General features: G+C 37.4%; 1 protein-coding gene across 1 annotated transcript in view; it reads left to right on the top strand.

The window, feature by feature from the left end:
* The window catches only part of ctnnal1 (catenin (cadherin-associated protein), alpha-like 1), a 160,028-nt gene that overhangs the window by 99,130 nt on the left and 42,679 nt on the right, over window positions 1-18,219 (top strand). The window contains exons 2-4 of the mRNA XM_039737064.1: window positions 4,613-4,802; window positions 11,735-11,922; window positions 15,632-15,751. Coding sequence (XP_039592998.1) covers window positions 4,613-4,802; window positions 11,735-11,922; window positions 15,632-15,751 — 498 coding nt within the window. The remainder of the gene's footprint in view (window positions 1-4,612; window positions 4,803-11,734; window positions 11,923-15,631; window positions 15,752-18,219) is intronic.

Genomic DNA, 18,219 nt, shown 5'->3' with positions numbered 1-18,219 from the left:
TCTCACTGGAAACGGGCTCGACTTACTGCCGCAATGCGGACCAAGCTCTGACACCGTTGTACAGAGACCAACAGCTCTTATCAGGGGTCCGTACCCCATACTCCCGAGCACCCCCACAGGATTCCCGAGGGACACGGTCAATGCCTTTCCAAGTCCACAAAACACATGTAGACCGGTCGGGCAAACTCCCATGCACCCTCCAGGACTCTGCTAAGGGTGAAGAGCTGGTCCACTGTTCCGCACCAGGACTAAAACCACACTGTTCCTCCTGAATCCGAGGTTCACTATCCGACGGACCCTCCTCTCCAGAACCCCAATAGACTTTTCCAGGGAGGCTGAGGAGTGTGATCCCTCTATAGTTGGAACACACCCTCCGTCCCCTTTTAAAGAGGGGACCACCACCCCGGTCTGCCAATCCAGAGGCACTGTCCTCGATGTCCATGCGATGTTGCAGAGACGGTCAACCAAGACAGTCCTACAACATCCAGAGCCTTAAGGAACTCCGGCGATCTCATCCACCCCGGGCCCTGCCACCAAGGAGTTTTTGACCACCTCGGTGACTTCAGTCCCAGAGATGGGAGAGCCCACCTCAGAGTCCCCAGGCTCTGCTTCCTCATTGGAAGGCATGTTAGTGGGATTGAGGAGGTCTTCAAGTACTCCTCCCACCACCCACAACGCCCGAAGTCGAGGTCAGCAGCGCACCATCCCCACCATATACGGTGTTGACACTGCACTGCTTCCCTCCTGAGACGCCGGACGGTGGACCAGAATCTCCTCGGCCGTCCAAAGTCGCTCTCCATGGCCTCCAAACTCCTCCCATGCCCGAAGTTTTGCCTCAGCAACAACCGGCCGCTGCTCCGCTTGGCCTGCCGGTACCTATCAGCTGCCTCCAGAGACCCACAGGACAAAAAGTCCTATAGGACTCTTCTTCAGCTTGACGGCATCCTCACCGCCGTGTCCACCAACGGGTTCGGGATTGCCGCCACGACAGGCACCACCACCTTGCGCCACAGCTCCGTCAGCCGCCTCAACAATAGAGGCACGGAACATGGCCCATTCGACTCAATGTCCCCACCTCCCTCGGACGGGTTGAAGTTCTGCCGGAGGTGGGAGTTGAAGCTACTTCTGACAGGGGACTCTGCCAGCCGCTCCCAGCAGACCCTCACAACACGCTTGGGCCTACCAGGTCTGACCGCATCTTCCCCACCATCGGCCAACTCACCACCAGGTGGTGATCAGTTGACAGCTCGCCTCTCTTCACCCGAAAGTGTCCAAGACATATGGCCGCAAGTCCACGACACACCACAAAGTCGATCATCGACCTGAGGCCTAGGGTGTCCTGGTGCCAAGTGCACATATGAACACCCTTATGCTTGAACATGGTGTTCGTTATGGACAATCCATGACGAGCACAGAAGTCCAATAACAAAACACCGCCGGGTTCAGATCGGGGCCATTCCTCCCAATCACGCCCTTCCAGGTCTCACTGTCATTGCCCACGGAGCATTGAAGTCTCCCAGCAAAACGAGGGAATCCCCAGAAGGTATGCCCTCTAGCAACCCTCCAGAGACTCCAAAAGGGTGGATACTCCAAACTGCTGTTCGCGCATACGCACAAACAACAGTCAGGACCCTTCCCCACCCAAGGCGGAGGGAGGCCACCCTCTCGCCCACCGGGTAAACCCCAATGCACAGGCTCCAAGTCGGGGCAATAAGTATGCCCACACCTGCTCGGCGCCTCACCGGGGCAACTCCAGAGTGGTAGAGAGTCCAGCCCCTCTCAAGGAGATTGGTTCCAGAGTCCAAGCTGTGCGCGAGGTGAGTCCACTATATCTAGCCGAACCTCTCACCTCGCAAGCACTAGCTCAGGCTCCTTCCCTTCAGAGAGGTGACATTCCACGCCCCAAGAGCCAGTTTCTGTAGCCGAGGATCAGACCGCCAAGGTCCCGCCTCGCCACCACCCAACTCACACTGCACCCAACCTCCTTGGCCCCTCCCATAGGTGGTGAGCCCATGGGGAGGAGGACCCACGCTACCTCTTCGGCTGTGCCCGCCGAGCCCCATGGGTGCAGGCCCGCCACCAGGCGCCGCCATCGAGCCCCACCTCCAGGCCTGGCTCCAGAGGGGGCCCGTGACCCGCGTCCGGCAAGGGAAAACGTCGTCCAAAGTTTTTTTCTTCATTGGAGGTTTGTTGAACCGCTTTTGTCTCATCCCTCACCTAGGACCAGTTTGCCTTGGTGGTTCTACCAGGCATAAAGCCCCGGACAACATAGCTCCTAGGATCATTGGGACACACAAACCCTCCACCACGATAAGGTGACGGTTCAAGGAGGAGGGGACAATAGCCTATGGTCCCCGCAACCCTGAAATTTATTAGCATTAGAATCCCTGAAGCCTATGAAAATATTTGTAATGCTGGGCCACCTTAAATTCCCTTGCACCTCCTCAACAGTGTCTTTGTTTTGCAAATGTGTCAATCAGTACTGGTAGCAGGCAGTCTGCTCACTCATCCTCTACTGAGTTAGACACAAAATTCTCACAGCTGAACTCTCTTTATCTGGGAGATAGGTGTCTGGAATTGTATAAGGTAAATAATATATCGTTATTTAGAATACATACGTCTCATATGTGTTCCAGTCTACAGTGATCTGTGCAAATATAGGATGACAGGAAATACGAGGCAATAAATAAAATAACTAAAACAGAAACTTTTTTCATGTTATAGTAATGACAAAATGTTGATGTGAATTGTAATGTGTGAAGACTGAAGTCTAAATATCAAATAAACGCTTCCACAAAAGGTATAACAAAATAAGTGCACTTTTATTCAAGAATACAACTGAAAAAAAGGAAATTGTTCAATTTGCATGTTACAGTCAATGAGTAAAAACTGAAGCCCAAATATCAGTCGATACGAATTAGACATATCTGCTTGGCTGTCTCTAATCAAGAGGTTGCTGGTTCAATCCTGGGTTCTCCCCACATTTACCATAGTGAGCTGCTATTATTATTACTATTATATAATAAAAAAAATTTGTCTGTAACAGCTGATATAAATTTATGGTACAGTACTTGTAAAAGATACAGTATGTTAAAGAGACTGCACCAAGTATGTCATGTTCATGTTATATTTCAGGCCTACCCCTCACATAGACCTATTTTTTACATTACTGTTACTGACCTTGCACATTAAAAAATAATTATTAGAAGTTTGGCAATTTTTCTCTTTATGCAGATCTTTGATGTCATTTAACCTGTGCTGTATTTCAATAACATTACAACCTCCTCAAGCTGTATGGCATCCATTCAACATGAATGCTTTAATAGCCTTCCTCAGTTGATATTTTTAGTTAATTTGCACTATATATTTTCTTTCCTGATATGCCTTTTTATCATGAGGTGAAGTTATATATGTTAGTCTGTATGTTTACAGAAAAAAATGTTAGGGAGGTGGAGTTTGTGTTGGGGTAGTGTTGTGGCACAGTAGTTAGCATCTCTGCCTCATTAACAAAGCACCCCTGGTTGGAATACATAACCCAACTTCTGTCCTTGTGAAATGTGCCTATTCTCCATATGACTGCATGGGATTTTCTCAGAATATTCCGTTTTCCTTCCTTATTGTAAATATGTGAATTAGGATATTGCTAATTTTAAATTGGACCTGAGTGGATGTGTTTGTTTTAGGATGTTGAGCTGTGTTTTTAGATATTTTTTTTTTTTTTTTGAGATCTGGAAAGTCATGGCTAACTCAAAAAAAAATTGTTTTGCAAATGTACTGCATTGTGCCACACATTTATTGTGTTATTTCTAAATAGTATTGCATTACATGATTACATTATTTCTCAAAACAACTGCATTATTTTGCAAATATGGTTGTATTATTGCACAAACTTACTGCTTTTTTGATCCCAATAGCACAGTGCTTATGTGATTTGTGTCCTAGAACAGGTAGAAAAATATTTTGTACATGTATAATAGGCAATCCAGACCCAAAAATAAATCTAGAAATTTTAAATCTAATTTTAATTTTGCTGTATAGTACAGGGAAGTTGTACATTGACTATTGTACCAGTCAGATTGATTTCAGTAAATGTTTGCATAGACAATGAACGTGACTGATTTGAGCCTCTAGAGCTACAAGGCAGGAACACACGCTATTGTGCCACCTTATCACACCATTTTAAAATATTATCTATAACAAGATTATTTAGGCATCTGTTCCCTGATTGCCTACATAACCCACAGTAAGCCTCTTTCTGTGTGCTCCTAGAACAGAAAAGCGTATGTGCAGGCAATGCTACTGTTTGGAATCATATGACAAATGTGTAAAATAATGCATATTTACAAAATTATGCACTTACAATTTAAAACAACACATTACTTTTTGAGTAAACGACATATTCTTACAGTATCTAAGAAATAATGCAGTTCTTTTGTGCAATAAGACAGTATTTTTGAAAATTAACACAGTCTTTTTTGATAAATAGCAACATTTTTTCCTCAAGAGTCAGATATATGGCTTCTCAGGATGTACTCTAATGTATAAATAAAAGCATTTAAAATTCAATAGTAGTAAAGCTTTATATCAGTATATTGCTTTCTTTTCATTTCAGATTACCACCTTGATCAATCACAAAGATAAGCCAAAGAAGTCAGAAAAAACACTACATGCCATTCAGAGAGTTGGGCAAGCAGTGAACCTGGCTGTTGGAAGATTTGTTACAGTAGGAGAGGCCATAGCATTAGAGAATGAAGAGCTGAAAGAGGAAATGAGTTTTGCGTGCCTAGAGGCACGAAGGGCTGGTAAGTGACCTACCTGCTGAACAGACACCTCTAAGCTCATTTTCTTGGTAATATTGCATATTCATTTATATATTGTAGTGGGGCTAAAGTGCCTTGCTCATTTTTTTTATCTTTTTGGAAAATTTTGACATTGCAGTAATAAGAGTTGAAAATATTTAATCTGAGGACTTTGCTGTTTAAATTTATGGAGGATACTGGTTTGCCTCCCCACATAGGTCATTTTTTTCTGTTTCCAGACTTTACTTCCTTTAAAGGCCCACAAGACTTACTATATGAAGCTGTCTGGGCAGCATCAAGAGTAAATTAAGAACCACCTCTGCATTGAGCACCACACCAACTCGTCACAGGGCAAAGTGACAGATAATCTATCATTTCTTTGCCACTAGAAGGGTTAGTTTATTTAAAGCCTGCTTTCGAGAAGAACTGGTAGAAATTTTGTCCTGTTATTGAGGAATAAAGATTTAATTACTGTAAATATGGGCATCTAATTAAGAAAAATGTTCTCCTTTGTGGCGAAGTGTTTGCCTAAGGCAAGGGTGGGTAACACTAATCCTTAACATCTACAGAGAATGCAAGTTAAGATTCCAACCAATTGTATTATTAGAAGCCAATGTTTGCTGTTAATCGAAAATGTTATTGAATTGGATGACTTACTCTGCATAGTCACAAATTACAACCATTGTTTCTGTTATATTTCTGATAGCGAATAAGTATATGTCAATTTCTTATCCTTTTTAAATAGTTCCTTTCTAAATATTTTTTATATTGGGTAAAAAATTGTGAAAGCAGGCATCTGTGCAGACAGCTCAAGTACAGTATAGCAATTGTATCTTGTTATTTGGAAACAAGTCTGAAATAAACAAAACTCAACTTCTTAACAATAAAGGAAAATTAAATTAAAAGTAGAAACGTACAAAGTATTGTAGTGTGAATGTTCTGTTGCACACAAAAATGATAACAGAGTCTCTGCTTATGTGGATTTATCTAAAGCTTGTGCATACACTACAATTTCCAGGAAGCATAGGGTAATGTCTTGTATACACCCAATGCAGAGTGTGGCTCAGTTCAGGAAACATTGTTACCTTTTATGCAGCATTAAGTTGGCTGCAGTATTCAGAGAGAGAATACAGTATTGCATATGTATGTACAGTATGGCATTTCTTTTTGAGAATAAAGTTGTTCTTTCTCTGGTTTGCTCGTCTGCTGTGATGGTGACCTCATTAATCCATTAGTGCACGATCATGTACAATACACAGGGTTGCTGGAAGGTTTTTTTTAATTTTACCAAAGATATTTTTTTTCAATTTTTAGGTAGTACAGATAGATATTTCCACTACAGAAAGGTTGTTATATCTATGATGATTGACCTAATTTATCACACACACACACGAACACACAAACTATTTCTGTCCCATGATTGACTCTGATTGACACTTTTTTTTTTTAATTTTATCAATTTTATTAAAATCAAATAACATTCCATACAAATAAATCAAGATTTACAAAAATAGGTTCAAAATAAATCAACCCCACCCCTGTGAAAGAGAGCTAGGCCAGCAGTGTAAAACATTAAGCTCGTAAAAATAAGTAAATAGATAAATTAATAAATGAATAAAGGTAAATGGAGTAAAAGAGGGGAGAGAATTTGCTTCCTCATTTTAAATGCTTATTCTAAAATGTTACTGAGTAGATCGTGACAGGTTTTGAAAACGTTTTATACGGATCCTCTAAGTGCGAATTTGATTTATTCCAGTTTCAAATAATATAAAGTTAGGATTCATCCAGTTGAACAAGATAAGTCTATGTGCCAATAGTGTAGTAAAGGCAATCAGTTTGTTTGTTCTTCTCCACTTTAAGCCCCTCTGGGAGTATCCCAAGCACAGCTGTTTGTGGATTAAGAGAGATTGTGACACCAAGGCTGCCTGAAAAGCATTTAAAGATTTTGGTCCAGAATGATGTTAATTTGGTGCAGGCCCAAAACATGTGGCCCAGTGAGGCCGGAACTTGATTACAGCGTTCGCAGGTTGGATCATACCCTGGAAATATTTTAGCCAATTTTAAACGAGAGAGACTTTTATTAACAGTGATGGCCTGGAACATTTCGTAATGGCCACTTTTTAACAGTGACCTAGTAATACTGAGTTTTAGGACAAGAGTCACAGATGTTCATTGTTGCTGGGGGTACCACTAGAACCAATGTCATTTATGCCATTAAATGAAGAAGTTGTTTGGAAGTGAGAAACTAATATGATTAAATGTTGCATGAAATGGTGCATGGATATTATGTGCCATTATATTACTTTTGGTATCGAGCAGGTATTTACGGTAAATAAGTCTGCAGTAGTTTTGATAGCAAAGTCACATTTTTTGTATCTTAAAATCTAGCTGCACATCCACACCCTCATCGCCCGAAATGATAAAATATACATGTACAGTATTTGAAAAGAAACAAGAGGATCTTTAAAGAACTTAAAAGTAATATTGATTTCAGGGACAAAAAACAATATTATCAAAGAAATAAAGGAAAATGCACAATACTAGAAATAACTGATTTGGTAGAATAACACCTTCAGAAACAGGGTCTGAGACCCCAAAATATGCTACCACACCTAATGTAGAGTCAATTGAAAATCTATCCAACTTGTTTATTATATTTTTTTCTACCTTGGATACATAATCATTTTTTCAGGAGCTGCAAATCTTTTTAATTTCAGTTTTCACATCTTTACACAAATAACCCTAGTGTGTAGTCCTAGGATTCCAAAATACTCATAACATTATTGTTACTAATAGTACTACTACTTCTGTATACATTGTTTTGAAGTATCCCCTCCAGGTAAAAGCAGAATTCACTGGTATTTCGCAAGCCTTACCTCATTCCACAGTTTGGCATATTTATACACTCTATTGGAGCACCTATTACATTTTTTTAGGAATTCTGCTCCTACCTGCCTTGAAACTTTTGAATTTTATTCTACATCTCTTTAGTCATGACAGAAAAGCATCCAGGACAAGATCTTTCTGTATGTCAAGCAAGTATGTGCATTTAAAATGTAGTATTTCATATGGCTCTAATTTTCACTGGGGTCTAAAACTCCAGCTTTAAGTAAGACCATTTTACAAAATGTTGATCTGATTAAAAAAAAAAAAATCATACTTATTTTGCTAGTATTGTTTATTAGCTGCATTTTTTATCTGATGTACTGAGAAACATGATGTACTCAGTTTTCTTCTAATTTTAATATCATAGCTATATAGTGATGGCTGGAAAAGATTGTTCCTATGGAGCCTTTCATTCAACATTATAAAAGAAAGTCTAATCGTGTTTAATCACAAAACTTTCACATGATATTGAGCTCAGAACGGAAATTAATCTGGTTTCTTGATATGGCCGTATATCTTTTGTAAAGGTTGCTACATAAAAAAAATTGTTAAAAATTATTTTAGTAGTTTACAGGGTGACACTTTGTTTTCTTTCTTATCGCAATGTATTGTCTGTGCTGTGTTATGCTTGGTTTGCAACACTGTTCATTATTTAGCTATTCTAATGACCCATGTTCATTTGAGGTGGATAAATTGCTGATTTGTTTTTATTTTCATTATGTTTTGAAAAATAACTGAAACATTCATTATGCTTCTTTTTATTGGTACATGTTTGTTTTTTGAGTCTTATTTTGGTAGTTACCATGTAATCTAAGACTGCAGTTAACCAATATATTTTTAGCACTAGCATTTCCTGCTATCAGATTTTTTGTGTTTTTCAAATTGGTTAATAATCTATACTTTTAATGAAGTTAATAGTAACATATTTCAGTAATGTTGATTTGTTCAATTTTGCTTCCTCTTATTCTCTAGATTATTCAGTATGAGCCAGCAGCTAAACTTTTCACTGGTGAAAACCCTAGAAATTCCAGTAATTAGTGTGTTTTATTTTTTATGATGTATAGTGTCCCTAATGCCTTTGCCAGTGTTCATAAATAAAACCTTAAATGATTTTTCACTGGTAACGTAAGAAACAAAATACACTTAATGTTTGCAGTACACTTTGGATTGCATCTGATTTTCCATTTTGATATTAATTTTCACTGTGCATGTTGTGTTTGCCTTGTCTTTAATTGTTATCAGTCAATAGAACAATAAAGTGTATTAATTGGCTTGTAAGTTTATTTTTGTTTTCTACTCTAGCTCCATAGTTGAAACCCATTTTTTTCTCCCTTCACATGCCCTACCCCTATGTGTCAGTGCCTTGTATAAATGTAACATATCTTGGCACTATTGTCCACATCCATTCCACAAAGATCCTTTTTCATCTGTCATTAGCAAAAACTGCCTTTCCTGTTTTTTGGGAGGTGTGGAGGCAAATCTGGTAGTCACAGAATAAGCAAGCAGTGAGCTAGCATCCAATTGTATCTATTGGTGATTATTTATTTATTAATTTATTTGTTGCTGTAAGTGTAGTTGTGCTGCAAAATATGTAGTTACCTATTCAGCATACTTTATGTAAGTTGAGAAAATGGACAGAAGTAAAGATTCAGATGCTAAAAAGTTTGTTAGATTTTGTAATTTTCTAAAAGAAAATTAATTCTGTTAAACTTTTGATATAGTTACTCTCACATTAGTTTATCTAGGCATGTTGGCGCAGTGGTAGCGCTGCTGCCTCGCAGTTAGGAGACCTGGGTTCCCTTCCCAGGCCCTCCCAGCGTGGAGTTTGCATGTTCTCCCCGTGTCTGCGTGGGTTTCCTCCGGGCGGTCTGGTTTCCTCCCACAGTACAAAGACATGCTGGTTAGGTGGATTGGCGAATCTAAATTGGCCCTAGTGTGTGCTTGGTGTTTGTGTGTGTCCTGCCTAGGATTGGTTCCTGCCTTGTGCCCTGTGTTGGTTCCTGCCTTGTGCCCTGTGTTGGCTGGGATTGGCTCCAGCAGACCCCCGTGACCCTGTGTTCGGATTCAGCGGGTTGGAAAGTGGATGGATGGATGGATAGTTTAGTTTATCTATGTATAAGCTAAGTACAAACCAGCAGATGAAGTACTAAATCAGTAATTAATACAATTTAATTCAACAATTAGGATTACTGTAATAACTTTCAACCCAAATATTTGAAAATGGGTGGCTAATGTGAAGTTGCCGATATGTTGTGTGCTGAGATTTTTTTTCTGTCCTCCCAGCCATTTAACTTATCACTGGACCCATCCTTAGAGACTTAGAATTTGACACTATATATAAGGGCATTACTCTTCTGCTTGATATTTTTCTGTTTTTAAGATCATTTAGATTAATCTGTTTTTGTTTTATTTCTTTGTTACTTATTCTTTAATATTATTGCCTCATCTTGTTTCTCTTTTCTTGTAACTTTCTCTTTGACATCTTCTTTAAAAGAACTGTGAGCTACATTGTTTGTATGAAAACTTGCTATATAAATAATTGTTGTTGAAGTTGTTACGGAAGTTTTATTTGGCACTGCCCAGGGTGAAATAAAGTGCAGGTACAGTTACTAAATAAATTCCCCAGGAGCAACAATTTTGGCCCAAAACAAGAATTCCACTACCTAAATCCATTGTGGGGAGCAACTTTTTATATCTGCGCTAATTCCCAAGGGTACTTCCCCAAGAAAGTGCATGTGCAGTTACTAGATAAAGCTCCCCAAAAGGAAAAAAAAAAACAGAACGAAACATAGCCTGATATTCCGTTTGCCTTCTTAATGGATTCTGAATACTGTGGGGAAGTCGATAGCTTAGAGTCCACTATGACAACTAAATCCTCATAAGGTGCACTCTCGATTTTCAGACCACCCATTGTGTATTCAAACCTAACATTTATGCTGCCTATGTGTAATACTTTACATTTTACTGATGTTAAATTTCATCTGCCAAAAATCTGCCCAAGCCTGTATGCTATCCAAGTCCTTCTGTAATGATATAACAGATTCCAAATTATCTGCAAATCCACCTGTCTAGGTATCATCAGCAAACGTAACCAGCTTATTACTTATATTCCTATCCATGTCATTTATACATATTAAAAATAGTAGTGGCCCAAGCACTAACCCCTGTGGAACACCACTCTTAACATTAGCCAATTCTGATAGAGTTCTTCGCACCATCACTCTCTGCTTCCTGTGTCTGGCCCAATTCTAAAAACAACACCCTGAACTCCCATTTCTTTTAGTTTGATTCCCAACTGCTCATATGCTACAGAATTGCTTATTGCTCATTTTTACACATACACATTACTTAAGTGTACATATATTTATATTCTTGTTCATACATGTGGCTTTTCTATAGAAAGTTCTATTGTCTTTCACGTGAACAGATGTTTTTTCTTCTGGAATAGGAATTAATCTTGTGATGCTCTAAGGTAAGAGGTGAAGGCGTATCAGTGTTTTGACGTTTCTGTCGTTTATGACTATATTTCAGATTATCAGCTTTTTGCAAAGTTTTATAGAATACAATAGATCCTTGGTATTTATCTGTAATTAAGGCAGCTCATTACATTATTTAATAACTCTTGTCAAAGTGTTTTATGGTTATTAAACAGCTAGATCTTGGACAGAACAGAGTTAACTCAGGCCATGTAAGATCTGCAAAGAGATAATGTGGGTGTTATACTTTGCTTTACACTTTTCTTCTTTCCTGGCACCTGGAGAAGATTTATTGAGGGCTAGTATCCATTCATAAGGGTTTTTCCAGAAGCTTTTTCAAAATGGTGTTAAGAATGAAGCATTATTAATGAACCAGACACAAGCTTGGGAAGGGTGTCTTTCCATCAGCAGGTGCATGCAATTAAACAACAGGAACTATAGCATATGGGTGAATGTAAAAATACAGACATTACGAGCAAAAAATACATATATATATATTTTTCTTTTGTGGTTTATGTGAAGCATATCATGTTAAGCCTCGTGGTATGTTTTTTCTTGTTTCTGTACATTTAGGAGATACTATTGCACAGCTCACTGATGTGATTACATTGGATCAGCCTGAGTCAGATGAACGAGCAACAATTTTCAGTGACAAGACCGGGATGGTAAAGGCAGCAAGAATGCTCTTGTCATCAGTTACTAAGGTCCTTGTGCTGGCAGACAGAATAGTTATCAAGCAGATCATCAATTCCCGAAACAAGGTACATTAATGAATTTGTTTCCTGTAATATAATAACATTGAAAAAAAAAAAAAATTTACCATCTGCGGTGGGCTGGCACCTTGCCTGAGGTTTGTTTCCTGCCTTGCGCCCTGTGTTGGCTGGGATTGGCTCCGGCAGACCCCTATGACCTTATTGTTAGGTTATAGCAGGTTGGATAACGGATGGATGGATGTATGGATAATTTACCATAGTTCATGATATTAATGGGACCTGTAGTATTCACAGAGATTCAATGCACATATATAATATACTTAGGCATACACTGTAAAACATTTGACTGTAAATGTACAATTGCTTATTGTAAAAGACCTCGCCATAATTTAACAGTTAAACCAGTGGTTCCCAAACTTTTTTGATTCTCAGCTCCCTTGCTGAATCGAGGTTTTCCCAAGGCGAACATCAAATTCTAATAAGTATACGTTGCGAAATAGCCAATAATTTTTTGTAATTAAAGGGTTAGGTAAAAATAAATAAAACATGTATTTAAAGATTACAAAAAATGTAATTGAACAAATTCAACTAATTATAATTCTTGGGATGGATGAGACTGTTGCTCAGCGCACATTTTCTCCAATCTTGGAATCACACTGGACACAGCCACCCTTGTTTCCTTCTCCACATTGATTTTTATCACAGCGACCACCGAAAACCCAGCTTCTCACAAAAAAGAAGTCGCAAATGGAATTAAAATTCTCTGACCTTTACCACTCAGAAGGGGATATTCGTCTTTTATGGATATCCAAAATTCAGTTTTGTTTTCAATGTAATGTCCCAATACCACTCAATAAGAATTTCTTCTTCTGCAGCAGTAAATTCAGATGGAGCACTGGCATTAAATGGATCTTGAATCCATGCAAATTTATTGATATAAATGCCTCCATCTTCATTCATTTTTGTTTTCCATAGTTTTTTTTTTTAATAAAAGCTGAAATTTTCTCAATCAACTGTAAAAGGTGCTTGTTGCTTCCCTGCAGGGAGATATTTAAGAGCATTTAGCTTTTCAAAAATATCACTTAAGTATGCTAGTTTTTACCAATCTTCATTCACAAAATTTTCGGTATACTTGAGGTCTTCCTCTTTAAAAAAAATATACATTTCCTGTCACAGTTCAAATGTACGAGACAAAATATTACCACGAGAGAGCCACTGCAAAGTGCTGTAGCACAACAAAGACGTGTGCTCAGATAACATATCCTACCATAGTTTTTTGAAAAACCTTGCCTTCAATGGCTGAGTTTTTATAAAGTTTACTACATTCACTACATATTCTAAGACCTAGTTCAATGTATGACTTTTGACACAAGTGCTTCCCTGTGAATAACGCAATGGGTCCAAAGTGCATCAGGGGCTTTGCTTCGAATAAGTGCCTGCAATCCTCCATAACAGCCAGACATAGAATTGAGCACCAGTACAGACTCCAATGCACTTAGTCCACTCTAAATTATTTTTGGATATAAAAGTATCAAGGTTCTCAAACAAGTCTTGAGCCTTAGCACCAGCAGTGATGCTTTTACAAAAGAGAAGGTCTTCTACAATGTTATTACCATCAATAAACCATACATAGCAAATCAAGTGAGCATTATTATTACCATCTGTGGCCTCATCCAGCTACAACCCAAATTCCTTCTTTTATTTTTTTAATTAATTGATCATTGACTTCCTCCGCTATGTGCTGTATTCTGTGAGTGATGGTGTTATTGGACAAAGGAACTTTTGAAAGCAGCTTCTCAGCAGACTCACTGTTCATAATCTTCATCATATCTAAAGCAGCCGGTAGAATGAGTTCTTCTGTGATGCTATGTAGTTTCTTACATTTTGCGATTATGTGCCACCTTGTAAGATGCCAGCAAAGCATTGCTTGGTATTAATGCCTGCTTATAAAAACTACCTTTTTGTTGATTTAACTCTTTTAACTTTCTGGTAAAGTAGTCTCGAGATTTACTAACCATGCTGGGATGATTGTTTTCTAAATGGTGTTTCAACTTACTTTGTAGCATTCACTCTGATGCCATTACTTTCATACACAGTACACACTGAGGCCTCTATTCACCATTGACTTCTCTCGACGTAAAACAAAAGTTCAAATAACTGTCAGAATATTTTCGATATTTACATTTCTTCACACTCTTGCCATTGGTTGACGGTGTGCCCTCTTTATTTTCACTCACACAATGCTTATTACTGTTTAATAAAAACTGATCCATTTTTAAAAATACATACAAGAAGAAATACTTCAAAAACTTCACTTGACTTAATCACAATAATATTCGGTTGATATCCGAAAACTAATTCAGCACCAAGATTGCAAAACCAACATCTATTTATATACAAACACAAAGTACAGACAAAGTTTGACAAACTACTAAAACAATTGAGAAGCTTAATTATTGTAGAGCGCCATCTAGTACCCATTTGTAGAGGCTTCCACAAACCATTACATCCTATCACATTGCATTGAAAATGCAAATAAAATAATGAACATTTTGTAATATTTCACAGCACCCCTTTGAGGAGAGTTGCGGTCCACACTTTGGGAACCACTGAGTTAAAGAATTGTCACCTAAGCCAATTAGTTAGCAGTCACCACTTCAAAATCATAGACCAGTAAAGAGTTTTATCATACAATTATGTTTATACATTTATATGAATTCAGTGTTTAGCAAAACTGTTTCATGTTGTCTGGTGGAAAAAGAAAGCTACCTTTTGTGGTGTAGGGTGTGCTAAAGGTTCACCAGTTTATGAAAGCCCACAACAGAAAATTCAAAACACACAGGACAATTAGTTTGCTAACCATATTAAAGTGTTTTCCATCACTATGCGCAAGGTTTGGAGGTGATTAGGAACCGTTTGCAGCATTGTTGCAAAAGGGGAATTCCTTATGCAAATAGGCTAATTTTATACCAATTATAGAATAGAATTCTTTGCGATTTTTGACTTTATGGCAGTAAAATTATTCATAAAGTTTGGAATTGCTCATTAAGCTGTTGTTCCAGCATCTGTGTTCTTTTGTTGCTTTCAGCCTTTTATTTTCACTGTTGCAGATGACACTGGTATTTGGTGTTTTTTATTTAAGGACCCAGAGTGTTAGTTAGATCCAGTTTGCCCTCTTCACTCAAGACAGTAAAGGACATCTGTGTATGAAATATTTAGCTTCTTTGCAGTCTGTTGCACGGAATACCCTTCATTTTGTAGAATAACAATAGATGGATGTGTTTCTTAAGAAACCCAGTACCTTTCAAACCAAGGATAGACCATTACTTTGCTTTATTGAACAGATAAATAGGTTTCAACAGTGCTAAGTATTTCCCTAATAACCAATTAACTTCTAAACATGATTCATTTAAGATAAACTAAGATAAGTTTACTTTTAGGACACTGGAGTAATGGGATGTTGCAGTCATATGTGAATATTAAGGTATAAAGCAGTTAGCTGTTTGCAACACTAGAAATGTCTTGCGTATATTTTTAAATTAATTTTATTAAGTACCAATTTTTATCAAAAATAAGCATTTTTGGCTGATTCCAAATTTTTGAACACTACTGTTTATGTGTATATATACAGTATATACAATATGTGTATGGATGCATTAATATCTCATTTTATTCATGGCAATTAGCCATTCCTACCTGATTTTTTCCTGTTTTTCATGTTATGTAAAAATCAAATTGCTACATCATCTTTTTATAGGTTTTGGTGACCTTAGAACATTTGGAAAAGGTCAGCAGCTTTCAGGAGTTTGTGCAAATTTTCAGTCAGTTTGGAAATGAGATGGTGGAGTTTGCTCATCTGACAGGAGACAGACAAAATGTAAGTACACCACTTTAATTACAGATCATTTTTTAAAAATCCGGTGAACACTGGCATTTTAAGTTGTGACTGAAAACACAGCTTGGAAATGAAACAACAGAAACCAGAATATCTGCATAGGAAATTTGTCCCCATCCCAGAACTGGGTAATTGCTGTCTTAAACTCACAGCTTCCGGGAACAAAGGTTAGTGAAAATGAAGAAAATGATAACTTTGATCACAATGTGTTTAATTATAAAATAGATGTTAAAATACACAAGTGCACATTAACACAGAGGTGTAAATAGTTTGAGAAAAGCATACTTTTTGGTGATCAGGAAACACCTGGAAATATAGATAAGAACATTGTTACTCTAAGCAGTACATGGTGTCTCTTCATTGACATTCTGATGTATTGGGAACGGTAAATACAGTCTAAAATTAAACAAAATGAAAAAACAAAAACATTGCCAAAATAAACAACTGAATGAAACAAACATGAGACTAATAAAATTACTCTACAGAAGAATTTGCAATAAAAGCTTAGAAAAAGTCATAACCAAAAGAATATAGGAAAAAACAACTGGAATAAAAATAAGAATAACATCCAAGAGATTAGGAGACTAAAAAATAAGGGAAAGGTAACAAATTAATTATCTTGGATTTTATTATTATAGCTGAAAGAAATGAAAGATGTTATCAATAACACTTCAGTAAATTTATACAGAGGGAAGAATAACCTGATGAGTTAGGAAGTTGGAATATTTGATTCTAGTCCACAAAAAAGGAAATTAAATGATTCCTAGTATTTACAGACTAATAAGATTATGAAAGCAAAGTTCTGTCAAGTCAGCTGAACATTTTTACCTAGAAAACTCTTAACAGTAGATAAAAACAATGCATAATTCAGTTGCTTAGTTCAAAAAACATTTGACACAGTTTGTCACAGATGATTAATTCTGAAGTCAGCAACCACTAGCATCATAATATATTCCAACTCACTTAAAACAATTCATGGCTCCTGGTAGTCTGGCACCTGTCCTGCCGACAGTGGACACAGTTCAAGAGAGTCAGAAGCAAGTTACCGGTTCATTGTTGTCTGCTTCAGAATGGCAACCATAGTTTTACAATATTTGCACATATGAAAGCTTTGCACATCCAGGAGTCCTAACAATCTCTGACTGTATATAGACTATGTTATTAGTCCACTGTAGGCAACATGCTGTGTGTGTGAAATTAACAGTGACAAGATACACAAACAAAGCAGGTCACCTCATAGATTGTATTTGACTCTTTAAACCTATTTAGAACGTAGTATATAGAAACAAGCTTTGAGTAACAGCATGCCGAGTCCAGTGTCTGCATATATATATTATATAAGTGCATTATTTATCTGTTATATACTATTTATTCATTATTATTTGTATAGAAATGTACTTTTTTTTTCTTGCAGCTAATTGCTTGATATCTTGTAAAGCACTTTGAGCTCCATACTTTGTATGAAAATGTGCTATAAAAATAAATGTTGTTGTTGGACTAAGGTGTTAAGTTAATTGTATCTTAAATATTTATCTTATTTTTTTAAGAATAAGTCTGGACAGCATCATTGAGGTTTGATATACAGAATGTCCGGGTACCCCAGTTAGACTGTCTATAATACAAATGTGAAACTATTAAAATCATTACATAAATGTATATATTAAAACTATCAGCACTAAACTGTATGCAGATAAATCCAGTCCCATTCCTATAATCTATTTGAAAATCATCTTCAGGCAATATATCCTCTTCATTTTTGTCCTTGTGTTTTAATATCTGTAAATTCTATTACATATCTATATATAGACAGATAAGTAGATACTACTTTATAAGAATATATTCACAAGTGTACTTCAATGTAAATTTAGGTCACCATTTAAGTGTCAGTTGAGGAACTGTTTTAGAGAAAGTCCTGCTAATTAGGCCAGATGTGAAATGAACATGGAGGTGCACAAAAGTTTTTCCAGGTCCTGCCCCTGATCAGACTTGAAATGGAGCCTCCATAACACTGAAAGCAAATGTTTATGCAGGTTATGGAAGAGAGCATGGTGTGTGGGAAAAACATTTGGCTGTTGATAGCATAACATGAAACAAACGTTGAAAACAGTAAAATGAGAACTATCAGGCGGCTATTCTGAGCTTTTCTATGGAATATAAAGATAATAAGTGAAAAGTTGAGAAAGAGAATTGTTTTGAGTTAGTAAATCACGTTTTGGAAAATCTGCCTGTTGTGGTTAGTGCATGTGGAGCAAAGCATAATGAATGGGTTGGAAAATAGGTGCTTTGTGATAATGCGTAATGGTGTTTAAGAAAGTGGAAGAGAAGTGTTTTAGGAGAAAATGGTCATCCATTGTAAACCCTGATAATGTCTGTAAAACTTTTTTTTATTTATGTTTTCAAATCAGTAGTAACTTTATATTAAAAATCAGTAGTTGTTTGAACAGCACCAG

Source organism: Polypterus senegalus, chromosome 15, assembly GCF_016835505.1.
Source record: "Polypterus senegalus isolate Bchr_013 chromosome 15, ASM1683550v1, whole genome shotgun sequence".
Taxonomy (NCBI): domain Eukaryota; kingdom Metazoa; phylum Chordata; class Cladistia; order Polypteriformes; family Polypteridae; genus Polypterus; species Polypterus senegalus.
Note: the sequence above shows the minus strand (reverse complement) of the source record. Positions and strands in the feature narration are given on the sequence as shown.